This window comes from Pseudoliparis swirei, chromosome 2 (genome assembly GCF_029220125.1).
Source record: "Pseudoliparis swirei isolate HS2019 ecotype Mariana Trench chromosome 2, NWPU_hadal_v1, whole genome shotgun sequence".
Lineage (NCBI taxonomy): Eukaryota > Metazoa > Chordata > Actinopteri > Perciformes > Liparidae > Pseudoliparis > Pseudoliparis swirei.
Window position 1 is genome coordinate 18,946,940 of NC_079389.1, and position 27,489 is coordinate 18,974,428.

General features: G+C 42.3%; 2 protein-coding genes across 12 annotated transcripts in view; one reads left to right on the forward strand and one right to left on the reverse strand.

Annotated features, from left to right (window-relative positions):
- col18a1a (collagen type XVIII alpha 1 chain a) overlaps window positions 1–3,362 on the reverse strand; it is an 84,920-nt gene extending 81,558 nt beyond the window's left edge. Inside the window, exons 1-2 of the mRNA XM_056427448.1 lie at window positions 3,265–3,362; window positions 3,091–3,167 (exon numbers count right to left, since the gene is read on the reverse strand). Of these exons, the coding sequence (XP_056283423.1) occupies window positions 3,091–3,167; window positions 3,265–3,275 (88 nt within the window). The 5' untranslated portion in view covers window positions 3,276–3,362. The remainder of the gene's footprint in view (window positions 1–3,090; window positions 3,168–3,264) is intronic.
- Window positions 3,363–12,377: 9,015 nt separating this feature from the next.
- Window positions 12,378–27,489, forward strand: part of obsl1b (obscurin like cytoskeletal adaptor 1b) — a 39,427-nt gene continuing 24,315 nt past the window's right edge. For 5 of the 11 annotated variants that reach the window (XM_056424854.1, XM_056424862.1, XM_056424887.1 and 2 more), the window contains exons 1-14: window positions 12,379–12,569; window positions 14,000–15,091; window positions 17,057–17,326; window positions 18,704–18,964; window positions 19,120–19,431; window positions 21,193–21,459; window positions 21,587–21,862; window positions 22,023–22,298; window positions 22,557–22,832; window positions 23,455–23,730; window positions 24,067–24,339; window positions 24,531–24,803; window positions 24,911–24,985; window positions 25,630–27,246. In XM_056424854.1, coding sequence (XP_056280829.1) covers window positions 14,083–15,091; window positions 17,057–17,326; window positions 18,704–18,964; window positions 19,120–19,431; window positions 21,193–21,459; window positions 21,587–21,862; window positions 22,023–22,298; window positions 22,557–22,832; window positions 23,455–23,730; window positions 24,067–24,339; window positions 24,531–24,803; window positions 24,911–24,985; window positions 25,630–27,246 — 5,461 coding nt within the window. In that variant the 5' untranslated portion in view covers window positions 12,379–12,569; window positions 14,000–14,082. Of the gene's footprint in view, window positions 12,570–13,999; window positions 15,092–17,056; window positions 17,327–18,703; window positions 18,965–19,119; window positions 19,432–21,192; window positions 21,460–21,586; window positions 21,863–22,022; window positions 22,299–22,556; window positions 22,833–23,454; window positions 23,731–24,066; window positions 24,340–24,530; window positions 24,804–24,910; window positions 24,986–25,629; window positions 27,247–27,489 lie in introns of those variants that run through there. The other 6 variants (XM_056424845.1, XM_056424872.1, XM_056424903.1 and 3 more) reach the window with 6 other exon arrangements.

Below are 27,489 nucleotides of genomic sequence, written 5' to 3' on the forward strand. Positions count from 1 at the left end.
CATCCACGTTGAAGTAAACTACACAATGTCTAGATTTCCTTTTCAGTCTCCCTGGTAAGCGTTTTCATATCGAGAAACTTTTTGTTGTCCCTTGGTCTTTAGACAGCTGTGCTGCGTTAGAGTCTGGTCCTGTTACGCTGCGGGACTTTGAGGAGACGGGCAGAGATGACATCACAAGTTATCTTAGTCTTTATGAAACAAAACAAATCATTTATATACGAGGGTCTCGAGTGTGTTTACAGCAAAGCATCAAACAGGACGGCTGAGTCCATTACTGAAGCGTCTGACACTTAAACTGAAATGATCGTCAGAGGGCTTGAACATCACTTGTGTTGACGTGAATGACAGAGAAAAGACTTTGAAGTCTTTTTTTGACTATGAGCAAGAATGCATAAAGGAAGTGTCCATCTTGTATATCAAACTATTTTTTTAATGATGATGATGATCATGATGATGAAAAATAGGAGCCGAGGAGGGGAAGAACAGATTCCCACTTGACATTTTGAATGTGAGCCAACAGTGAAATCCACGACACTCAAAGATGTGAAGGTTTAATGACCTTTTAAATGCCGCCGGCGCGACACAATGCAACCACACAATGCTAGGTGGAACCTCTGAGCCTCGATGGGAGGGCACCTCCAGAGACGTCCATCATGAATAAGTAGGTTTACTGACTAGAAAATCCCGGGGATTAGACATCACAAGGTTCACTGAGTCAGACGAATCTGTGCACAGTCGCTCTATTTATTTCATTTGAGCGTTAAGATGATCCGAACAGAGGCACCGGTCGGATAGTCCGTTCGCCACGGGGCCCTGTTTTACTCTCGAAGGGACACGGCACACACTGTGATATCTACAAGTTTACCACAACTCCGTCTTTTGAGAAATGCTGTGTTCATTCACGGCCTCCATTGAGATCCTGCGCTTCCGTGACTGACTTCAAGCTTTGTGTTTTAGAGCTAAAGTCCTAACTCCGATAATGTCTCCCAAGACTTCCCGTCAGTCTCTCTGCTCTCATGTCATGAGAAGACTCCGAATAAAAAATACTCTGTTTAACTAAAAACTGCTGTTTCTTCATACTCCAGTGCTTTTATTTGCACGGATAGTCTTTGACACGTCTTGCCTAAACTTACTTGTATTAATAACCACACTTGTGGGCAATGTTGAAGCATAAAAGAATCCTTGAAGCAGATTCAACTATGCGGTCTCACGACAGCCAGATGAGAAAATGTCCACACACACAGACACACACACACACACACACACACATAAAGAAAAGGAAAGGAACTTAAAAGATGTTCATTTTGCGTAAAACAAGAACAAAAAAAGATCGAGGTTCAGATCATCATTCTCCGGACACATCTGAGATGTGGAAGCAGATGTTTTTCCTGCAAATGCTGCGACTGCACGTGACGTGTCGACGCATGTTTGTCGAGCGGTGCTCGGCGTCGGACCCCTTCCATTACACGCTCCAGCCAGGGCTCCAGCCAATCAGACGGAGGTTGGAGAATCTCCCTTTAAGTGAAAGAACTGTCAATAAAAAAACACGTCAGTCAAAATGGATGAAGGGATATTCTTTATGTGTTGAAGCAGATAAAGTTGGTGTTTTTTCTCCCTTTTCCCGGCCCACTGAAGGCCTCTCATTTATTAACCACATGTTTCAAATGGCTCTCCCGTGCCTCTGGCCACCAGGTCCCTCGGCACCGAAAAAGAAGAAGAAAAACTCCAAGCCAGCTGTGATTTTCAATGCGGCATCTAATTCAGCCATTAAATGGCCCGGCGGGGTGTCTCCCCTATGGCCGTTCCCCTCCCACCCCCACCCACCCCCTCCTCTTCCCCAGCTCCCCTTCAGGCAAAACCACGCTGGGTGCATGTCAAAGATCACATGACAATAGGGATTCCTGACCCAGCCAGGGACTGGGAATGAATCGGACCTAATTCAAGCATGTCGCGGGCAAGCCAAAGGCATTGCTCTTGAGACGGAGTGGCAGGCCTTTTCAACACGGGCACACACACTCTCACACACACACACACACACACAGACTGGACGGCATTCCTGTGAAAATGTCACGTTGTTCGAGAGTTACGGGAAATGGGTTTCAGATCGTGAAAAGATGGAGAATGATCCAAATGTTAATTAAAAATAAAGAGAAGGGGGGGCCAACAGAGGCAAAGCTACGAGTTGAAATACAAGAAAGTGAAGAATAAAACAGGTGCAGTCCAATGTGCGTCTCCCCCCCCCCCCCCCCCAAAGCCCAGAGAAAACTGCATCCAGCTGCTTGCGATCACAGACGATCAAATATTGATCGATGTCCTCTCGGTTTCCTCTCCCTATCATGTGACAGCGACGCAGCTCTCCGACTGCACGTTCACCAGATGAAATGAATTCATTATTCAGCAGCAGCAGAGAGTTCTTTCTCTCTGAGGCTCCTGCGGCCCTTTAGCACCACGAACATGCTCTTTGTTCACATGCTCTGCAGCTGGACAGATACGTGTCAGGAAACTGTATCTTTCAGTATTTAGATGCAGCCAACACAAGAAACAGAGCGAGACACGGGAGGGACAGAAGGAATGCAGACTTTGGACTTGAGGGGGAAAAACCTGTGAACGGTCCCAAAGCCACAGCTTTTGACCTTCTCCCGGCGGATAAGCGGTGTGTGTTATCACCGGATCGTATCTGTGTGTCTCAGCTCCGGGAGCAGCCCTGTCGGTCAGTCTGTCACTGGCTCGGTTTGCATTCGTCCTCTGTTCATTTCCCCAACAAAGAAGAGACAGCAGTGAGCAAACACCACCACAGAGAGCCCGAAGGGACACACACAGGGGCTCAAAGTGGAGCCGAACCCTTTAACTTTGTCATAAAGGTTAACAAAGTGGGGGCTAGATTGGGCAGGTGACTTCCAGCAGGCTCCCCCCTCCCCACCAAAAAAGGCTATTCCTCAAAGAAAGTGTATTATTATTATCTTAAGCTTTTATTGTGAAGGAACCTTGAGTGTAAGCGTATTACATGTGTATTCAACAAAGGACATTGACAATGCACAGGAGTGAAGAAGCAGCCATAGAGCGTGTTTGTGATGCATTAAGAGTTCCTACCTGGCCACTGCGACGCCGCCGAGCCGAGCAGCAGCAGCAGCACGCAGCGCAGGACGCGCGCCAGCCGCGAGGGACACCTGCGGAGCAGCAAGCGTCACATTCACGACTCCCCCGGCCTCACGCGGAAGATGGAACCAAAGTTTGAAAGACAAAAGGCGCAAACTTGCGGACTACCTGATCGTCATCTCTTCTTCTTCTTCTTTTTCTTCTTCTTCTTCTTCTTTCGCAGACGTGGAGCCGGGAGGGGGGGGGGCGCGCTACATGTGCCGTTCGTGGCTGATGTGTGAGCGCGTGTCTCTGCGTCCTCGCTCCAGCACCGCGCTGCTGCACGCGGCTCCAAACAGCTGATGGGTCCGCGCTGCGCTGGAGACAGAGAGGGAGGTGGGGAGGGAGGGAGAGGAGGGAGAGGAGGGAGAGGAGGGAGAGGGGCGACCTGCGGGAGTTCACCTCGGGGACTTCCGCCAGGTCCTAAAAGGGAACTTGTTCCAGCGGCGGCCAAGATACAGCCTTTATGATCCGGGTCAGCCCGAACCACACTGCGATGATAATGAGAGTATTTATTATAATATTACTACTTATAGTAATCATGATGATCATAATTAGCATTCTTATTATAATTATATAATGATGATAATGATCTTAATAATCATAATAATAATTATAATGATAGTAACAATAATAATGATGATAATAATGATTACGATAATAATAACAATCAAGATGAGAATAATGCGAATAATGATGATAACAATTAACAATATTATTATAATTATATAATGATGATGATGATAATGATCATAATAATAATGATAGTATTTATAACAATGATAATAACAATGGTGATAATAATGATAACAATGATGATGATGATAATAATGATCATGATAATGATCATAATTATAATAATATGAATAATGATGACCATAATTAGCATTATTATTATAATGATATAACAATGATGATAATGATCATAGTAATAATTATGATCAGAATAATTATGATAATAATAATAATGATGATGATAATAACAATAATAATAATGTGTTTGCATTATTAGTATTACATTACATTTACATTATATTCCAACGCTTTTATCCAAAGTGACAATCATGTTACATCTACTAACAACTGACTCAGAGTCATTTGTTCGAAGATTTATATAATTTATTTTTGGGTACAAAATGTTGGTTTATTTTTTTCTTAGTTTTAGCTTGAGCCAACAGACAGCTTGTGTATCTGATGACAAACCTGTCAGGCCTAAAGGGGCAGTTCACCCCGAAAAAAGGTTTCTTTTGACCTGTATTGCTATTGATCAGCTCAGAATGTTTTGCTGCGAGTTGCATCGTGTTGGAGATGCGATCCATTGAGATGTCTGCCTTGTCTCAAAGATAATGGGACTACATGTCACTTTGCTTTATTGCTCAAAGCGAAAAGTAGAAGACAAAATATCAATGTCTCTTTCTAGAAATCTTGACCCGTTTACTCAAGCTAATCTGCAGACATAGCTGTGAGCTATTGTTATGTAGGAGCGATGGCTGAAAGAAAATAGTTCCTATATAATAAACTGCTCGAGCCATTACATATGGAGGGCCGCTATCTACGGTCGACATATCCAGAACTATAGGCAACGCACACCAAAACAATCTGGATTGACAAATAGCTCTAGAGGTAAGTGGAAGACAATATATATTTATATTGTGAGGTGAACTGTCCCTTTAGGGTCATGTCCCTCCGCTGACAGTAGCTGAAGAGGCCGTGAATAGGTGACAAACTGCAGCATAAGCTGTGTAAACCGAAGTTTTCCACCTAAAAAGCTCCTGTCATTCATGCAGAGTTGATACTGTGACTACCCTCTTGAGCTTCTAGTGGGCTCACAAGACCCGACTTGACAAGATAGTGACCCCATAGTTTCAGGCAAGGCTTATTTACTTTGGTTTATTTTGCTAAGAGGTCAAAGAGAGGTGAGAAATCCATAAGGAAGAGGTCTTTTTTTGTGTGCAACGTAAAAAAAATAAAATGCAGATGTCTCTTCAGAAAATACATAATAATGATTTATTTATATTCAAGAAAAAAAAATCCCTCCCATGTAATTGTAATGTATGGGCACACTGGCTAAGCTTAAGATGCAGCAGTAAATCAAACTCAAGCTCACACACGCATTACAAGCCATACAAGGCCCCACGTTGCAAAGCGTACAAATATGTTCTCAAAACAACAATATATGGCGCGGGATGTGAATAATGGCAAAATAACACTTGAAAAGAGGAGGGGATATACAGGCCATAAACAAATGGTGATCCTCTTGTCCCACTTACATCTTCACTCAGTTCTGATCATTGACAAAACAAAAATAAATCACTCATCATCAAATATAAAAAGTCCTGAAAACGAAGAGCAGAGCATGCTGCACTTACACAAGATGGCCAGCAGAGGGCGAAGTGGGAGAGACTTTCATGCTGGACAGGCCCTTGGGTCGTGGCCCTGCTGTCCCCCAACACCGCCCCGTGGATGGTGTTTGGTTGGTGCTTCTTCTTTCCTGCTCGCGTGTCTCCTAGCTAGACGTAAACAGTCTCTCCCTCGTCTCTCTGTCTGCAGCTCGTAGGACTGAAGACGCAACAGCCACCGTGAACTCTAGAAAACCTTTAGTTTGACTTTGTGAAAAGTCCCTGAAAGCGGAGAATGTGTTTGTTTGTGTTTTGAATTGACATGAAAGTGTGTGTGTTCATCAAATACACCAATCCCCCGCCCCCAAAAAAAAAAAATGAAGGAAAGGAAACAAGAGAATTAAGCTAAATATTTAAAATGCAGAAGAAAACCTCAATCTGACCTCAGACTGGCTTCATTGCCACGGACAAGAATGATGTGGGCTACGTAGACAACTGGAAGACTTTCTCTGGAAAAAAATGATCTGAGAGGAGGCGGCGGCATTCATCCCGTTGCTATGCTGTCTCATTTCTGCGATGATGAAGTTGATCACGGACCGGAAATGACATATGACAACCCAGGGTTCAGGACAGGGAGCCCGGAGCAGAGTTTTTACCCTTCTGCTCTTCTCTTCTTCCATTTACCCACCCCCACCCTTGACTAGGAGACTGTGTCTGTCCTGACCCACACTTAATAAAAAAAAAAAAAGTAAAGTAAAAGGAAGAGTACACCTTCATTATACACAACAAGTTAATTTATTGCAACAAAATATACAAAAAATAGGTCTAATAATAAATGCTAACTCTCTGTCATCTAAAGCATGTGTTTCTGTGTGATTTAATATCAGATAACATATCATATTATTGATTTATGTTGCCTAACTGAAACCTGGCTGAATATGTCTGAATATGTCCTGAATGATGAATATCCTCTCCAATATTCACATACCACGGTCGTCGACGAGGCGGGTGGAGTAGGTGACATCTTGAATCGGTTAAATCTCTTATCCCAAATTAATCCTCACTTAAAAAATTCTACAAGCCTTGTTTGTCTTTCTTTCTGGAAAACACTACAGCCAACTACAAAAACACTATTGCTACTTCTGGTTTGTTCAGGTCCATATTCAGAGATTATCAGAATATTCAGATATTTTCATCAAGTTTATCAAATTTTTATTAAAAAGGAGATTTTAATATCCATGTGGATGTTGATAATGATTGCCTTATGATTGCCTTAATGATTTTGTTTGCTGCTTGTTTCTTCTTGTTGCAGAAATTCATTCTCACAGAAAACACACAGCAGAATCTTGTTCTTACTTATGGCGATCTTGTGAGCACTTGACATATCTCATTTGAGCGTCTTCCTCTGAAGACCAGACCACAGAACCTCTCACCACACACACAACCATTTTTCTTCCGTTACTCAACTACGTGTGTAATTCGTTAGTCAAGTGTTTCTACACTAAATTTAAAAGCGATTGCTCTAATTTGATTAAAGCGATTCCTTCTGTATTTGATTAATAACAAACGCCTCTATAACAGATCCCCTGGTCATTCCCTAGTCGACAGAGGATGATCATCTTGTTATGACACTGAATCAGAGAGAAGGATGACAAGAAGACAGTGAGGGCTCTGAAGAAGAAGACAGTGAGAGAGGACAGACCAAAAGAAGAAGCCCTGGAGCAAGCGAGGCTGGCAGCCAACTAACAGAAGCATTCAAATGGCGTTTGAAATCATCGCGAACTAATCTTTGGAATGGTGAATGGTCTTTAAATCCTATGAGAAGACCCTAGCAGCCTATTAAAATAAAAAAAAAAAAAAAATATTGAGAAAATAAAAAACACAAGAGCCAGCTCTGTCTCACTGTTGCAGGGCATTCAGAGAACATTCAGTCTAACCTTTTTCAGCACTGAAATTATGAACTTGGTTTAAACTTTAGATTTTATGAATTACTTTAATTTTAACTATTAGGTGCCATAATCTCTAGCAATCTGACGAAATGGCTGTATGCCTGTCTCACCCTGTGTATATTTGGATGGATTTTTTAACCCCAGTGTATATCTGAACTTTTTCAACGGTTTCAACACAAAACACCTACGTTTTCTCTTTTTCAACCTTGAGATTTTCCTCAAACGTGACCAGATATTTGATTGAAGCTAAGCTCTCTTAAGAAACTTTAACGCTGTCTCTCTTATAGATATAACGTCTATTAAACTAACGACTCTGGCTCCTCCTTCAAGGTGGCTGTTAATATCCACCTGGGCCTCGATACTCTGGATCCATACTCCTTCCTCTCACACCGATCCTCCTCTTCTCTCCTTTCTCCAGTCCATCTTTCGAGTGATTGCATAAAATCAGTTGTCAAATTTCTACATGATTTAATATTACTGAGAAAAAATTACAAATGACCTGAAATTGGACAAAACACCAATGGCCGAGATATGTTATCTGAAATGACCTCTTAACCTTAAGAATTCTTAAAGACATCCCATCTTGCCTCTGTGATGTTAGAGACTTATTAGCTGCATCAGATGACATCATGATCTGGAGACATTACTTGGAGACACTATCACCATTTTTGCATTTCATTGGTTTATTAAAAATTTATTTTTTCGACTTGTCGATCTCAGTTGGTTATTGGACCAATTTTATTTACCTTATACATGCTTTTTTGGGCAATTATATAAAACGGAACACCCATAAACTTCATTTATGCAGAGATGACACACTCAACTATATTTACCGAAAAAACCAGAAAAGAGCAACCAACTCTGTAAAATTCATGTCTCTCAAAACATGCAACTTCTTGATGTAAAACAGACAAAAAACCAGTAAATTTTAATCGCCCTCCACCCAGTGATTGGTGATGCTCCATCATATCTTAAGGGGCTTGTCGTACCATATTGCCCACTAGAAACTACGCTCACTAAATACTGCTACTTGTAGTAGAGTTCCTAGTGTAAGTAAAATGGGCCAGAGCCTTTGGTTATCAAGCTCTCTTAGCTCTTTTATGCTCATTTCAGTCCTCCTTGACTTTACGCCTCTCATGGTCATCGGACCTATGAGAGACATATATCCCTATCTCTGCCTGATGGATCGTGGGGTCGTGGATTCCTGCTCTGACGACGCCACTGTCCTGTTGAGACTCCGCCCACCTCTCCCCCCCACCCACATCGTGGAATATGCCCTGGATCCTCCTCTGTTGCTCTCCTCAGGTTTCTTCCTTTTTTTCCCCTGAAGGGTTTATTTTTTTTTTTTCCTGGTCCGATGTTTTGTTTTTGGGATGTCTGTGTGTACAGATTGTTGTAAAAAAAGAGACAAATTTGTGGGCTATACAAATAAACTGAATTGAATTGAATTGAATTGAAGACGAGACCTATTTCTTTTTTTTCTTTTCTATCAATGCAGCAGACATGTACTGAAGCATGTCTCGATTCTTATATATTCTTACAGCACTATTACAATCACGTGACATGTGCCAGTGGCTACACCGTGCTTGTGGCTTCAGTCCTGAGGCCCTGTGGATCAGACTGTATTGGGGGCCTCTATCTGGAGACCTCCGGGCTACTGCCCGAACACGTCCAGCGCTCCGTGAATGTCTGCTTTGCTCACATTCCAATGTCAGGGAAAAGAAAGGCAAAACTATCTGTTAAATGGTGCGTTGCGGTGTGAGCTCACAGAGAGCGGGGTGGGACTGCATCCACAAAGAGTAACACGCAGTGGCAACCGCAGCTCTATAATGAAAACATAGGCTCAATTATTATTATTACAATGGGTCACAGCTGTTGTCATGCTAAGTGTTTTGTCCTTTTTCTTTTTTTAAATACGGAGCAACAATGGAAGACTTGCTACGGGCACACGATCAGAGTATTAAAAGCAAAATGACAGCTGATTTACTTATTTATTAATCTTTTTTTTTGTTATGATCAAAGTGCGCAACTGATCAAAGCAAACAAACTAGCCTAAAACGTCTTCCTTTTTTTCCCTTTTTAACCCTTGTGTTGCCTTCGGGTCAATTTGACCCGACATTATATACATTTTTTTCTTGTCAATATGACCCGATTCAATGTTTAACCCTCCTGTTACCTTTATATTTACTAACATATTTTACACTTGAGGTCAATTTGACCCCAGCTATTAAAATCTCCAGAAAAAGTTTTATTATTATTTTTTTTTTAAGTTTTGTGGTGTGTACTTATGTTTGTTTGTTGACTCCCGAAAAACACACAACATTTACACATTGAATCGTCAAATTGACACCCGAGGGGGGGGGGATATAATCGGGAATCGGGTCAAATGACCAAAAACACAAGGGTTAAAGGTCAATGGGGTAACAGGATATATTGTTCTGTGGTCACATTATACCGTAAAGCTTTCCTCTGACCTAATTCTTTCATAGGCCATTTCCCTTCATCCCGGTATCCATTCCAAAACCTAGCTGACTGCACATAAGAGTTTTATTGCTTTATTGGATAGCCGTAATGGTCAATGTGGCTTCATAAAGGCTAAACCCGAAAACTTTGCTTGACTTAAACTTTAAAAAGGAGGCGTAAGTATAGAAATCTGTTTTATTTCAAAGTGCCTTTCATTCTTTCCAAGCAATTATATGAGTGTGGAGATAAATACTTTCTAATTTGACCAAACCAGTCCTTCGGCAGATCTTCAGTCGTCCAAGAAGACGGTTCACAAAGACATGTTGGCTATCACAACCACAACGTCGGTGACTCGAAAAATAACAGATTCATGTGAGATTGATGGATTGATGATATTACCAATGTCCTCATCATCATAGTATGAACACATTACGGTGACAGTTCTTCTTGATTTGGTGAACCCGAGCCTTTCGTGCTCCTACTCGTCTATAACAGCCAAATAGGGATTCAAAATCACCTTTACCTGGATCTGATACAACACGGAGAAACATTGCATACTTTGCATTTGGCCTTCAGTTCCGTACGTATGAGTTCTGAAAACACAACAACCCTTCGAGTTGCACAAACGTTTCATAACCAGCTCCGGGGTTCTTGCTTATATCAGATTACTTCCAACAGCTGAAATCAGGGAAGGGGGAGAGAGGGGGAGTGAGGGGGGGGGGGGTGGAGCCACTAAACAGCTGAAGGGACACTGAAGCCCCACAGTCACACAGCAGACGCACACTCTGGACGCCCCAGGCCCACGTGCTGCCCGGTCCCTCAGGGCACAGAACAAATCCTGCCTCTTGGCTCCGGTAAAGGAAATAAAACTAAGGTCAAACTGTATGAACTGTTGGAAGTGGATAGAGGAGTAGAGACGCAGTTTGGATATGTGTCAACATTAAACTAAGTGGTTCGCTAACAGGACTCAAAGACTGAGAATGTAATGTTACCAAGGGTAAATCATCAACAAGGAACATGTCCAATCGATGCAAAGTTACAGTACTAATCCCCCTAAAGAAGACTTGAAACTAGTGTTTGAGACTATAAACTCAATTTACTGAGGGAATAAATACTTATTTTTGCAACTGTAGGAGTTGCTCCCCTGCTGGCCAGTAGAGAGAATGCAAGTTTACGGCACTCATTGACTTTATTTTTCCGAGCTGGAGAGCCTTTTGTGTTCAACATGGTACATATAACCTACCCTCTAATGGAGGAACAGGGTTTTTGTTGGATAGTGAAAATACAGTATAATATAATAACAATAAATATATAATTAATTGCCAAAAATGCAATAAATCAATATGTATAGAGTTCAACTGTGTATGTATAATTTAAATGTAATTTAAATACAGTCAATGCACGTCAATGATATATATTTGAAATATTATTTTAAATGATAAAATAAATTGTTGTGAAAGCAGAATGTATTGTATTTGATACAAACAGAAAATATATCTAATACAAAATACAAAATAAATCTGATAATTAATTATTTCCAGTATCAGGCTGTGCAAGTATTTTTATAATGAGGTAATGGTAAATTGAATGAAGAATGAAACTGACAACACAGATGCTGTTTTCTAATTATAGCATAAATACTCAATACTCGACACTCTGTAATAACATATCTGTGCTCAACATAGGTCGTCGGGGGTGTTACTGTGACGAAAAAAAAATATTATTATCATCTCTGCTGTGTGTGAAAAACTGGTATCGGCTTTGATCCCACAAGCCCTGCTCCAGACTCCAGACGTCCAGGAAGTGACCTGGGCTGAAACACATCTGCACACATGCACATGCACATATTAAAGGCGTATCTCTCTTCTATCCTTTGTAATAAATCAATAATGTGAAGCCGGACATATTTTTTTTACTGCACATGCGGATAAAAAGTAGATGTAATGTAGCGTGAGGTGGAACTCACATATTTATCTTATTTACAATTCCTGTTGCAAACACTTGTTTTTTTACTGTCAGCCCACTGTGTAATAATTGAAGAATGCAAAATTCCCGAACCACTCAGATTGAAGATTGAAGGGATTTAATGGAGCTGATCTTCATCACATCTAGTGACCAGCAGCTTGTTGTTCTCCTTTTCGATTTGTATTGCAAAGCCTCAGTGAGTAAGAAGAATAAGAATATACACTTTTATCCCAGCGGTCTGCAATGCACCGGCCACCTGAACTATCTTTAGGCCACTGCCGGCTAGTGGGTGGAAGTGCCCGGACTTATCGTCACTGCTGTCATCGAGGCGGTCAGTATTTTTAGGGGGCAGCAGCAGCTGCAAAAGCATTTAACGGTATTCCACGAACAATGACACTCGGGGTGTCGAAGGCCTGAACGCCGCAGAGATTGGGAGACCACTCTGACGCTGTTAAACGGGAAGCTGGAGGAGGAGGAGGAGGGGGGGGGGTACTGGAGTTGGTTTTTTTTCTTCTGTTCCTCGTCCCGGACGAGAGTCTGCGGAGATGTGCTGGAGCCGAACGTGCATGGGACCTCCGAGGAGAGCATGTGTCTGAACCTGAAGTCAACTTGGGACATTAGTCAGCCTTCGGGAGACGGGCGGCATCGCTTCTTACCTCGACGAGAGATTGCGAGCGCGGAATGTATGTCGGCGGTCGTTCCCCGCGACTGAAGCGAGGTAGGTCATGTGAGGGGTACACTGCACAGCTTCACAGGGGGCAGAGGTCATTCCAATTATATCAGACAAGTAAACACAGGGGTTAATCTCCTCTCTTTAAACCTCCGGAGGGAATAGATAGATATAGATAGATATATACTTTATTAATCCCCAAGGGGAAATTGAAGACACTTTCAGGGAAATGTCCAGACTCGGGTTAATAAATCTTTGCAAAGAGAAAAATATTTGATGCAACAACACATAGTTATATCGAATAATATAATTCAATCTATTCAGTATATTTTGTATAACACCGACGTTAACAATAAATTGAGTGCAGAGGAATGTAAATGCAATTCAAACTCTCTATGTTAAACATTCTCTTTTACATGTTTTAACATTTTATTTTATTTGATCGATAATGTTATGGGTCAGCTGGAAAAAATATATAATCAGATAGAGGCTTTTATTATTATTTTTTTAAGTCAGCATGCGTCTCACAAAAGGATGAATGATACTTTAAAAGGTGTGAAAGAAGTCTTACAAGAGTAAATAATACAAGGTTGCGTTTTACTGTTTGAATATTTAATGATGAATATTATGATGAATATATTGTAATAAAATGTGTCAGTAAAAACTGTATCCTTCAAAAAGAATCCTTAAAACACGATCATTTTCAGAGCAGAAACACTCAACTCTCTGTTGGAGCGTTCCCATTGGTCCAAAGGGGAGCGTACTTTTCCCCAGGGGAGAAATAATTACAAACTGTTGTACAAACACAAGTCTATGATTGCCTAACTGAAGTTGTTTTAAACTCAGAGCTGCCAACAAAACATGTGATGGCAGCTCCGTGGGGGAGAGTCTCTTTTTTGAATGTCACTGTTGCAATAATGTTTAATTTAACGGTGACATATTCTCAGCATGTCGTTCTTGGGTGGGCACACGGTGATTTCGGCCTGTTTGTGTGACCACGCGGATTTCAGAACCTTCTTTGTGATACCTGACACACACACTCCCTCGCAGGTCTTTATTTAGGGCGTCCTATATTAAGCACGTTCCCATTGAAATACAGCACCAGCTGTACCGACTATGTGTTGTGGCTGCTGTTGCAACAGGACGAGGCTGTCCCCCTTCTCACTGCGAGCCTGTGTTTTCTCTCATGCAGACGGATCTAATTCAATTAGCCCTAATAATCATACCATCCGTTTGCGCTGACACACATGCACACAGAGGAGGAGGAGGAGCAGGAGGAGGAGGTGTGTGTTGTCCATTCTAAAATATGAGGGTTCACCACCTTAGAACAGGAAGGTTACACAAGTAGAACTTCATATATAGTTAATAGTCTGGTATTTGAAAAATGACTATTTAGCTAGTTTCAATTTCCAATATTATCTCAATCTCACAAGCGGTTTGATATTTAAGTAATTTGTCTGTTATTTCTTTTTTTGTAGAAATTTGCAGTGCAGAAGTTGGACTGCTACTTGTTAATCTCCTGGACTGCTGAAGGGGAAGCGACGCTCACTCCAAAGCAGAAATGGATGTGTTTGGGGGTGCGCCGCGTTTCTTTGCCTACCCGCGGCCTGTGGTGGTGCAAAGTGGAACTGATGCAGTCCTAAAGTGTCAAATCGGTGGCGATCCAAGGCCTGCAGTCATCTGGGAGCGAAACAATGAAAAGATTGACCCACAGGGGCAATACCGGATCTTCGAGGATGGCAACGTGTACAACCTCATCATTTCGGCGGCGACCGCAGAGGACAGTGGCCAGTACATGTGCAAAGCCAAGAACAGCATCGGGGAAACGTACGCAGCGGCCACGCTGAAGGTGGAAGGCGAAGAGCAAGAGATGGAGGTGCGAGAGGAGAACAAACCGCTGTTCCTCATCAAGCCCCTCTCCACCCGAGCCGGCCGTGGGAACGACGCCGTCTTCTCTTGTAAGCTCTGGGGGAACCCACAACCAGAGGTGGTCTGGGAAAAGGACGGCAGGAAGCTCAATGAAATATTCGAAAGCACGCATTTCAACGTGGGCTTCCAGGACGGCGGATGGTTCCAGCTCAAGATCTTTAAGACTCGCGCTCCGGACGGCGGCGTGTATACATGCAAAGCCAGGAATAAGTTTGGGGAAGCGTTAGCCGGAGCGGTGCTGCTGGTTGACGCCGGCCCGGGACGCGAGGACGAGGCGAACCGTAACGGCTACACGAATGGACACTGGAAAGGCCACCAGGGAAAGCAGAGGAGCGGGAGGCAGGTGGCAAACCGGCTCAAGGACGACACCAAGTCCACCGCGGTGAAAATGTTTGCGGTGACGGAGGGAAAACATGCCAAATTCCGCTGCTTTGTGACTGGGAAACCCAAACCGGAAATCATTTGGAGGAAAGACGGCAGGATGATGCTGTCCGGAAGGCGCTACTTGTTGTACGAGGACAGAGAAGGATACTTCACACTTAAAGTGTTGTACTGTAAGCAAAAGGATAACGGAGTTTATGTTTGCGCTGCCTCAAATACCGCCGGGCAAACCCTCAGCGCCGTACACCTCTCCGTAAAGGGTGAGTCAAGATCATGTTCTGTTGCTTCAGAAGTTAGACGTTTGTAAAATGGGAGAAAGTGTCAGTGTCGGAGTGAGTGAGGGTGTGGTGTGCTCTTGGATCGGATTTCTAACCATTCGATACTCGGATGATGTCAGTGAGATATCTCCAAAAAGGTACTCTGAGATCATATATTTGGGTTTGGGCCAGACGGGGATGGAAAAATACAACGTTGATTGAAACGGTGTATCACAAGTGTCGGGAAACCTTACAAACATGTAAATGTTAAGGAGATCTTGTATTTATCGTTGGTACAAAAAACTAATATATTTAATATTACGTATTGTTACAATCTTTTCTATCTTCCAAAAGCAAAGTGTGAGTATATAAGTGATCAGTTCAAAGAAAACTAGAACGGGCACTCGGTGGAGCGCATACCTTCGCATATCACAAGATTGGGCATTGAATTATGAACATTTTGGCATTAGTTGCATGCCAATTGGATATAAATTGACCGTGCTATGGTAAAAAGAAGATTTTGACCTTTTCATGACCTTGACCTTTGACCCGATTGATCCCAAAATCTAATCAAATGGTCCCCGGATAATAACCAATCATCCCACCGAATTTCATGCGATTCGGTTTAATACTTTTTGTGTTATGCGAATAACACGCATACAAATAAATAAATAAATAAATACACGGCGATCAAAACATAACCTTCCGCATTTTCAATGCGAAGGTAATGACAGCTCGTACTGTCGAATAGCACAACGATGCTAAATGACGCACGTTGCCGGTCACGAAAGCCCACTTGAGGAATTCAATGACGTGAATGCCAAATATATGGCTTTGTGTCACCATTCGGTTGAACTCATAAAAAGGCAGGTCAGCAGGCTAGTGCGCTGCCGATATAACCAGTTAGATGCATTCAAAGAAATTCAATCCTGTTCCACAGCAGGATTAACGAAATGTATTAATGGTCTGAAATTCAACCGGAGAAGATACAAACAGGCAAAGTTCATGAGCTTGAGGTGGATTCCAACAGCACTATACGATGTCTGCAAAGGCACTTAGTCTAGGGGGCCATGTGATCGAAGTCTTTGGGGAAGAGATCATATTCCTCACATGGCCCAGAGAAGTCCAAACTCAAGGCACCAACAGACAGCATTGTACTGCGTTGGGAATAATGCTGAATGTACTACGTCATTTGTCTGTGTGTTTTAATTGGACTAAGATAAGAAATGAAGAGCTTTGCATGGACGACTAAACACAGTCCACACTTCTTTGTTTACAACTGTCTGGTCCTGTCTGATGGTGTCGGTTACAAACACTTTATTTCCGACCCAACACCCCGATGTGTTAATGACCTTTCCATTCCTCGTCTAAATGAGCCACTTGTCTCATGAATTTGCTCATCTTGTTTGCTTCCTCGAACTTACTGCCAAATATATTTCAATTTACACCCTTTACGACAAGGGAACACGATGTGCCCTGTACGTTTTCTCATGGTCGATTCGCCTGAAGAATTTCCCGTGGTAATTGAAAATGCGAAAGGTTATGTTTTGATCGCCGTGTATTTATTTATTTATTTGTATGCGTGTTATTCGCAAAACTCAAAAAGTATTGAACCGAATCGCATGAAATTTGGTGGGACGATTGGTTATTATCCGGGGACCATTTGATTAGATTTTGGGATCAATCGGGTCAAAGGTCAAGGTCAAGGTCATGGAAAGGTCAACATCTTTTTTTTACCATAGCACGATACATTTTTGTCCAATTGGCATGCAACTAATGCCAAAATGTTCATAATTCAATGCCCAATCTTGTGATATGCGAAGGTATGCGCTCTACCGAGTGCCCATTCTAGTTTGATTTTAGCTAATGGGAACATCTGAAGTTATATTTCAATTGAATATATTTGTTTATCATGATACAACATATTGGCTAAATCCAACTTGTGTGCTTCCTCCTCTTTGGTGCCAGAGCCGCCTGTGCGGTTCAAGCAGCCTCTCAGTGATCTCGAAGTGTGGGAGCAAGATCTGGCTGTTCTCGAGTGTGAAGTTCCAGAGGACTCTGTTCCCATCACGTGGTATCTGGAGGACAGACGGCTGCAGCCAGGGGACAAATATGGAATGGAGGAGTGGGGGACAAAACGCCGACTAACTATCCGTGACATCGGAGTCGACGATGATGGGATTTACCTCTGCGAGATGCCCGACGGGGGCCGAAGCATTGCAGAGGTAGCTGTGAAAGGTAAATCAGGATGATACAACCTGGTGGTACATTTACTATATATTGGAGTTTTGTTCAACACCTATGAGGTCATACAACAGGGCCCTTTCAATTAAAAAAAGAGTTATGGTTCAGAAAAGGCAGTTAAATATATGTTTGGGACTATTAAAACAAAACACAGTTAATCCAACTTAAACTTTGACAACCATAACCCTTAATTAGTTTTCCTTCTGTCATTTTGAAACAACATTCAGTATGACTGATACAAGTTTTAGCATTTCATTCCTTTTCTCCCCTCCTTTGAGCTGGTTTGGAACTTGAGGGATGAGGAAAACCTTTGTAGATTACATTTTCAACATCAGTGAACTCTGATGTCCCAATGTGTCAACTTTGTCAAGTAATTTGACTCATGGAAAGCTTTCTGTTTGTTTCTTTAGTTTTTTTTGCACCAATGCCAAATTACTATGTCCTTTATGAGACTGTCCTTCCAAGAAAAAACGACCATCAGGAAATGCCCAAACAAATGCGTAGGGTAGAGGTTGTACGTGTCAGAAAGACATTGAACTTTACCATGGGAGACCGACACTACCGACAGTCAACAGTGTTTCTTCAGACCGTGAACACAATCATTCCCTGACTTGAAGTAGTTATTTATTTAAACATGATGTTGAAGGTCCTTTAACCTTAACAATGTAGTTATTTTAACCAAAAACGTATCTTTCTCAAAATGTACACTACCGTTCAAAAGTTTGGGGTCACTTAGAAATGTCTTTATTTTTCAAAGAAAAGCACTGTTTTTTCAATAAAGATAACATTAATCAAAAATACACTCTATACATTGTAAATGTGGTAAATGACTATTCTAGGTGGAAACGTCTGGTTTCTAATGAAATATCTCCAGAGGTGTATAGAGGCCCATTTCCATCAACTATCACTCCAGTGTTCTAATGGTACATTGTGTTTGCTAATCGCCTTAGAAGACTAATGTCTGATTAGAAAACCCGTGCAATTATGCTAGCACAGCTGAAAACAGTTATGCTGGTGATAAAAGCTCTACAACTGGCCTTCCTTTGAGCTTGAAGTTTGTAGAACAAAATTAATACTTCAAATATTAATCATTATTTCTAACCTTGTGAATGTCTTGACTACATTTTATATTCATTTGATAAATAAAAGTGTGATTTTTCATGGAAGACACGAAATTGTCTGGGTGACCCCAAACTTTTGAACGGTAGTGTATATCCTAACCTAACCAAACCTTTACCATAGCAGTATCAGAACAGAAAGGGATTTTAAATTGACAATGCAGATTTGGCCAATGTTGTTTGTCCAGTGATTGTTTTCCTCATCCTGTCAATGTGCAAAGAAGTCACTCACTTTCAAAGTGTTTCCTCGCAGGGACAATTTTGCGGAAGCTTCCGAGAAAAGTGGACGTATTGGAAGGTGAAAATGCCGCCTTTTGTGTTGAAGTGGAAAAAGAAGAAATGGACATACATTGGTACAAAGATGCCGTCGAGCTGCGTGAAACGCATCAGACCATCCTTAAGTCCTTCGGCCGAACTCACATCCTGGTTTTCGTCAATACAATGCCCCAAGACTCTGGCCTTGTGACTTTCCTCGTCGGCAGATCGAAGACTTCCTCTCAGCTGAGAGTGAAAGGTAGGGTGCCTCGTCTGTCGATCATTGAGCTCCAAACAATGTTTGCACACTAAACATTCTTTGAGATAAATCAGTTACTTTTGGAATTGATCCATATGCATCAGTCGTTCCAATTCAGAGAGACATCGATGCACAATGGGTTTCTCTTGTTTCAGCGGCCAGACATTCACCTCCCAGTTGTCCGGTGGGTGTGCAGATCAACACAGAGCATGCTAATGCAGCTCTTCTCTCATGGCTTCCTGCTCAGGACACTCGAAAGAACCCCCCATCTGGATATGTGCTCGAACGACAGGAAATGGGCACAGGCTCCCAAGAGTGGCTACAGTGTCTGACCACTGACTCGGCAACCTCTGTGGAGATCCTTGGCGACAGCGTACCATGTGAAGCCGATTATCGATTCCGCATCTGCAGTGTGAACAAATATGGAAAGAGCAACAATGTTGAGTTCCCTAAAGCTGCTCATTTGGGTAAGTTATGCTGTACGATAACATGTTTTATGTGGTTGTAATTGATGAATGAAATCACAACAAAGTTAAGCAATAAGGTACTGGAGGCAGTACTGTATCGTCAATAATGTCCTGTTCAAGGGTGTTGTTAGGCCCGACTTGCAGCTTGTGGTCAGCAAACCCTTGAACAGGACATTATTGACGATACAGTTCTGCCTCCAGTACCTTATTGCTTTTATAATACGGTTGCCTGCGACATTATAAATAGCAAGTAAATAGTAAGCAGCCTTTCAGTACAAAATAGTTGTAGCCACCAAACGTTGTGTATCGCATTTCAGTAGCCGGGAGAAAATAGTCCCCGTGTGTAGGGCTGTTGCTATGCAACCGACAAACAGCATTGGGAGCATCCCTGTTTGTTAGCCTTGCTGGATCTCGCACCATCTCATTCATTCACATTGCAATTTTTTTTTCAAGTTGCCATTAAAATAACAAAAATGACAATGGGACACTTGCAATATAATAATATTTAATTTAAACATTAACATTTGTTCATGTTGATATCTCCATTAATTGTGCATCCGAGGAAAACGTTTCTCACGTCCGTTTCGTCTCTGACGATATCGCTTCTGACCACTCTCGCTCTCTTTGCCGACGTCTCGGCGTTGAAGTGCGTTCTCCAGCTGGATATTACTCCAACGCGGTCTTTCATTTAGATTTGGTGCCGAGTCGCGTTGAAGGGAGCTTTGGGGTGTCTGTCCTCTCACTGTCATGATTTCTCTTGCTTCCATCCCAGCCAGGGTTGCCAGGTCTGTGTGACAAAACCAGCCCAATGGCCAAAGCCAACAACAAAAAAGCCCAATGGCCAAATAAAAAAAGCAGCCAAAAACCAGCCCAATATCAGAACTCAAAATATGCCCGTGCCAAACCATATACACTGCTTTTAAATTCCAACAGCATTGCTATCATTGCCAAATGTATTGTAATATCTACAAAGTAACACCAAATGTTTAGTATGCCAGCATTAAAAGCAGTTTTCCCTAGACAGTTATTTCACCTAGGTCCTAAAATGGCCTTGTGTAATTAGATACAGTATATTATCATAAATAAAATATAGCTCTGTGAATGTGTAGACCAATTCACTGACGGACAAACTAACCTGTTGCTTTGTCTTGAGGCTTTCGCACCGTTAGGTGCGTGTGTGTATGTGGGCGTGTCCCATGTCCATGTGTGTACGTGCTGATCTGGAGTCAGTTTGGTAGGATTTGGGTATAAATAAATTATTTCATTTAAAATATGGATTTTTATTTAAAGATATTCATGTAATTTGCATGCAAAATAGGTCTACCCGAACCAGCGGACACAAAATTCAACCCGCGGCAACACTTCAAAAGTAGCCCAATTCCGCGGGAAAACCGCGGACCTGGCAACACTGATCCCAGCATTAGAAAGAGTTTGCACCAAGGTGCTGAGCAGGCAGTGATTGGTGTCGATGTTTGTGCCCGCCGCCTTGTAAAACGCCTGCGCAAAATATCAAAGTACATACGAAACAAGTTTGGTAACTGAAATGACAACTAACAGTCGCGCAAAATCTACCAGTTATTGTTAATTTCAGTGTGCACTGATAAGGAACGCTCAGATAAATGTAAACAGGAGTAGGTACAGGACATTATAGCCAATAAAGTACACCCCGTGACTCACTCTCAATCAGAATGCTTTATTGTATCTACCCGTATTATAATGGAGGGTATTGCTAGCTCCTGAATAATCTGATTCTTTTTCCAGTTCCAGTTACCAGAATCCAAGCTCCTTTACAGGATGCCTTGGTGCCCGAGGGGCAAGACGCCCTCTTCTCTATTGAGCTCTCCGCTTCAGTTATCGGTACATGGTTTTTAAACGGCACTCAGGTCCAAGAAGAGGAGCGTTATTCCATGCGCAGGTCACGAACACACCAATCTCTTCGCATTCGAGGAGTTCGTGAAGCAGAAAATGGAGCCGAGATCACGTTTATTGCCTATGGCATCCGTGATTCTGCCGCACTGTACATTCAAGGTGTGTATGGGTCAAAATGTATTACGGATAAATGTGACAATATTCATATTGTATCCCTCAGTTCAATATAGTAGGTATAAAGTCTGAATGATGTCAAATGTTTTCATTGTTTTTCTCAAATTCGCAGCTCCTCTTGTCAAGTTTTCGTTCATGTCAGAAATGGATCGAAACAAATTTGTCGAAATTGGGAACCCCATTGTGCTCTATTGTGAGCTGTCAGACCCGGCAACTCCAGTGCACTGGTACAAGAATGGGGTGAAAATACAAACTCTGGAGGGTCAGCATATCCAATCAGAGGGCACCATGAGAAGAATTGTCATCCAATCAGCAGAGTTCTCACACTCTGGAGTGTATTGCTGCGATGCCATTGATGACGTCATCAGGTTCAACGTGGAAGTAGAGGGTGAGTGGAGTGACTTTCTCATGCTGTCGTCTTTCACTCACCATCTTTGTCACTTTCAACCTCTTGTTTTCTTCTCTCAAATACAAATACATTAAGGTTTGACTTATCGAACCATGTTACCTTTATAACTTAATCAATTAAAACATCTAACTATCCATAGCCCCACCCGTGAGGTTTTCAGCTATTCCAGATGCCGAGAGGAACAAAACCATCGAAACTGGCTCTCCCATTGCTTTACGCTGTGAGCTGTCAGATCCCTCTGCTCAGGTGCACTGGTACAAAGACGGCTCAAAGCTTCAACCTCAAACTGGAGTCGATATTCTCACTGACGGCTTGGCCAGAAAACTGATTGTCCATTCGGCAGAATCTTTCCACTCTGGGTTATACTGCTGCAAGACAAAGGGTGACGCCATCACGTTCAGTGTGGACGTCAAAGGTGATTTGTTTGACCTTAAAGCGATGTGCAACGTTAACAAGCTCCTCTTCAGCAAAGCAACTAACTCCCTGACACATGTGTATGTTGTCCGTTGGCTTTCTTCTCAGCACTCATGAGAAGTGCAGCTAAGCTGTCACCTTGTCTTAAACTGCATTGCGGCATGTTAGCAATTTAGTTGTCAGTAAATAGATCATGATCATCTTGAAGGCTGTTCTGAGGTTGATCCAAGGTTGACCTAAGATCTAAACATATCTATAGCTCCACCTGTGAAGTTCTCAGCAATTCCTGAGGATATGAGGACCAAGTGGATCGACGCAGGATGCCCCGTCGCACTCCAGTGTGCGGTGTCGGATCCTGAGGCCGACGTTTGCTGGCACAAGGATGAGGTGCAGCTCATTGCAAACTCTGGTTTAGAAATCCACTCGGAGGGCAACACAAGGACATTAGTGGTTCAGTCTGCAGAGCTGTGCCACTCTGGTGTGTACAGATGCAGCACACAGGATGATACCCTGGAGTTTCAAGTGGAGATCAAAGGTGACTGTAGACTTTTTATCTTTTGCGTTCATATTATAACCCCAACTCCTCTTTATAGACGCCACTAATGACCCCTGCTTCTACTGTCTTTGGTTTGACGTCCTGTTTGCAGTGTTAATGTCGAAGGTAATTACCTTCGCATTGAAAATGCGGAAGGTTATGTTTTGATCGCCGTGTATTTATTTATTTATTTTATTTGTATGCGTGTTATTCGCATAACACAAAAAGTATTAAACCGAATCGCATGAAATTCGGTGGGATGATTGGTTATTATCCGGGGACCATTTGATTAGATTTTGGGATCGATCGGGTCAAAGGTCAAGGTCATGAAAAGGTCAATATCTTCTTTTTACCATAGCACGGTCAATTTTTATCCAATTGGCATGGAAATAATGCCAAAATGTTCATAATTCAATGCCCGATCTTGTGATATGCGAAGGTATGCGCTCTACCGAGTGCCCGTTCTAGTTATTAGTTGTAACCATTTGCTTCGCGACTGCTGCGCCCTGAATTAAACATCTCAAGGCCCTTTTAATGTTCTGCTTGACGGTTACATTACATTGCAAGGTATACATTTCCACAGCCTTGATTTTATTTAGCTTTCCTGAATTCCCAATGCTAGCTATCCCAGTGACGTACTCTACTGTCTTTGACGTTGAGAGAACCAAGTCACTTGAAGAAGGAAAACCTTTGGAGCTGGAATGTGAGGTTGACGACCCCACTGTGCCCGTCTGCTGGTATAAAGATGGTGTGAAGCTCACCCCGCAGAATGACTGGGATATACAGAGTTACGGCACAATGAGGAGACTCATTATCCCAGCTGCTGAGCTCTCGCACTCAGGGCTATACATCTGTGAAACCTCTGATGACACTATTCACTTCACTGTGGATATCAAAGGTGACTTTTATTTAAATGTCTTTATTCTCAGAGCAAACCCTAGAGCGTCCTGGTGCCTAGATGCAACTAACACTTACAATTGGCATATTTGTCTGTGTGTCTGTTTTCGAGTGGATTTTTGTGTGAAGTTTTAACACTTTCTTAAATCAAGGTCAAAACTGACCGAATGTCATATGTATGTAATCCTTGAAAAGTGTTCTTTTCCACTTGAATTTGGTCTGAGATGTAACCGATTGGCTCCCTGTTTCAGAAAGCTGAATCTAACCCCTTTCTTAATCACAGTGTAAATATGCACTTTTCATATTCTGCAATTATAATACGAATCATCATCTTTAGCTCCAACGCTGCCGTTGTCGCCCTCGCCAGAGGTGGTGGAGACGCAGTCACTTGAAGCAACCTGCCCACCTGAGCCAACATGTGACACCTCAGACCCTGCTGTCCAGGTGTCACTGCAGAGGGACGAAGAACATCATTCTTATAAAAAGCCTAATCTCGAAACGGGAGGCATCAAGAAGACCCTTGTTATTGAACCAACTCACCCTTCAAACTCCGGAGCATACTATTGCGCAACAGCAGATGATGTCGCCCAATTAATAGTAAACAACCAAGGTGATTCTGCAAATGTGTTTAATTCGAGTTATGACTTACTGTGTAGCTGTTGACTTCTTTTTTGTTGTTACAATGAAGAGCTAACATCTGCCAGTTTTGACACCACATCTTTGAAGTTACTTTTTCTAACATCTAGCATAATGTACATGTAAATGACCCCCCCCCCCCCCCTCCCCAATGACTGTCCGTAGCGCCACCTCCTGCCTATCTGCTTGGTCCTGATGTTGAGAAGTCTGAGTCTTCTGAAACGGACTGCCAAATTGTTCAGCAATTTGAGATTTCAGATCCCATTGCCAAAGCCTCTTGGTACAAAGATGGAACACAAATCTACCCAAAAATGGAAGCCGACTGTGAATCACAGGGCAGCAGCCAAACTGTGCCCCTCCAGTCCAATGACTTGCCTGGTGATGGGAGGTTTGGCTGTGAAACATCTGGTGAAGAACAGTTAAATGCGGACATGAAAGGTGGTGTTCCACATTGTTCTACCTGCACAATTAAGAATCAAGTATTTAGTGAAACACGTGAAGATATCACCCAGCTCATTGTTTTCTCTTTGGCTTTGTCCAAACAGCAAAGCAGTGTCACTATGGTCACAAGATTGGCGAGATAGCTGATGCATCTGGCCAATACACTGTTGGTGTCAAAGGTGATTTGATATATTTCAACATCAGTCATCCATCTTAACCCAGCACATAAATGCCACTAACAATAGTGGTGTATTTTACCGTTCGCTCCATCATCTGAGACATCTGCATCTTTTTTCCATTAGAAGTTGCTTTTTGTCACATTGAATCCTGATCCCATGTCATTTCCTGCAGTGTTTGGCTCTTAATGTGGGTGTTTAGTAGCCGAGTAGCTGCTCCTCATACTAACATATGTGTTGTGTTTGTCAATTAACTCTTCATTTTAACAACCATCTTTGCTTGTAACAAGCAGCTGACCACTCTTACATCTTATGTCTTATTCATCATCAAATCCTCTCATTCACATTGCTGCCCTGAACCTCTCACCGTTGCAATGACAACAAAACTCTTACCAAAGAGAAGAAAATTGATGTACTTTGTAGGTGTTAGTGAACAGTCTGGTGTTAAAACAGTATTAGGAGACAGTGGAATGGGGGAAATGTAGGAGCTCAATCTCAGACCAAACCTGGTCGATCTTCTTGCTTGTCTTTGCAATGAACTATCCCATAACTCCATTCTAACCCACACTGATGTAAAATGATGTTATGAGAAGAAGTAACCATCAACCACTGAAAACCTTTCTCTGTGTACATCACAATGCTTATAGCTACATCGGCAAGGCTCTCTTCTGACCAAGAAAAGAAGACTACTGAAGAGGATTATCCCGTTGACGTTGACTGCATGTCCTCAAAATGCAATTCTGGCACCTTCTATGGCAATACGCAGAAAGATGAAGAACATTCCAGGCGTATCCCAACATCTCAGTCAACATGTGAAGATATGACTGACTGGATTACAACTAAACCGCCAAAGGAACTCTCTGACAATCAGCAAACAACAGATACCCAATCTACAGTTTACAGTAACTCTGTAAAGCCAACAATAATACAATCTGACACACACCATCACACTAATAATACCACAGAATCACAAGGTGAGGAATTAACTTACTATCTTCAGCATGCAAAGGCTACAACTGAAGAGCTGGATAATTGCCCGCAGACAGATGAGTTCTGCACTTTTCTTCAAACTGCAGCTGTTGAATCAGAAGAATCTGCTCTCAAGACTCTAATTGCCCAATCAGAAAAGTTAAAAAGCTCATTACAGATGCCAACTGCCCATTCAGATCCAGGTGATCCACTACATACTTTAACTACCCAGTCACAACACCTTGATAACCACTTACAGATTTCAACAGTCATATCAAACAAGTTATGTAACTCCTTAAAAACAACATCTCTGCAGTCACAAGACCCCATTAAATCCTCACAAACTGCAACTGTCCAATCAGACGAGTCCTTTAAATCCACACATACTACAAGTGTACAATCAGAAGAGCCCTTTAAATGTCCCCAACCTGCAACTGTCCAATCAGATGAGCTCTGTAGCTCCATCCAGATGCCAGCTGTCCTGTCAAAAAAGCTTTTTGATCGCTTACAAACTGCAAGTTTCCATTCAGAGGGGCCCTGTACCTCCTTCAAGACTGCAACTGTCCAATCAGAGGAGCACTTTAAATCTTCACGAACGGAAACTGCCCAATCAGAAGAGCCCTCTAAATCCACAGATACAACTGTCCAATCAGAAGAGCCCTCTAAAACATCAAAAACAGCAACTGTCAAATCAGGGAAGCCTTTTAAATCTTCACGTTTTGAGACTGTCCAATCAAAAAAGCCTTTTAAATCTTTAAAAACTGCACTTGTCCAAACAGATAAGCTCTGCAGCGCCATACAGATGCCAGTGGTCCATTCAGAGGGGTTCTGTCACTCCTTAACTGACCAATCAGTTGAGTTTAACAGAAACCAACAGACATCAACTGACCATTCAAAGAAGCTCAATGACTTATGTAACACTGTACACCCTCAATCGTTGGACTCTAATGATGCAGCAATGGTCAAACCAAGAAAGGACCACAACTTGCGACAGTCTGCGCGTGCTCGACTGGATGACATCGATCACACAGGACAGACAGTACCTGACCATGCAGAAGGGCTGTATCTGTCCAGAGAGGCCCAACCAGGCCCTGCAGAGTGTCATCACACCACGAAGCCTTCAGAAGACCAAGTAGACAGCAGAGTTAACTCTGGGCAAAGACCCTCTACCCAGTGTGCAGAGACTCACTATATCGAGCAGGCTCCTACTGTCCAATCAGAAGAGATCTATCTATCACGGACATGTGACAGTCACTGGAGTGACAGTGTCACTGCAAATAAGTTGGCTGTTGAAGGTGATTTAAACGGTTAGCATTATAAGGCAAAAATCGGACAGACACAATGTTGAAATTGTATAAAATGAATTATTGCTTCTTGCAATCCTCGACATTTTAACAATTTCTACATTTACTTTATTTTGTTCATACTAAAACTACTTAGATAGGCAATGTCAAAGTTTGACCTTGGGTGGTCTGTGAGGAATATTAAAGTTAGGGAAAAAGTATATTATCTTCAAATCCTAACTTGAATGCTTAGTT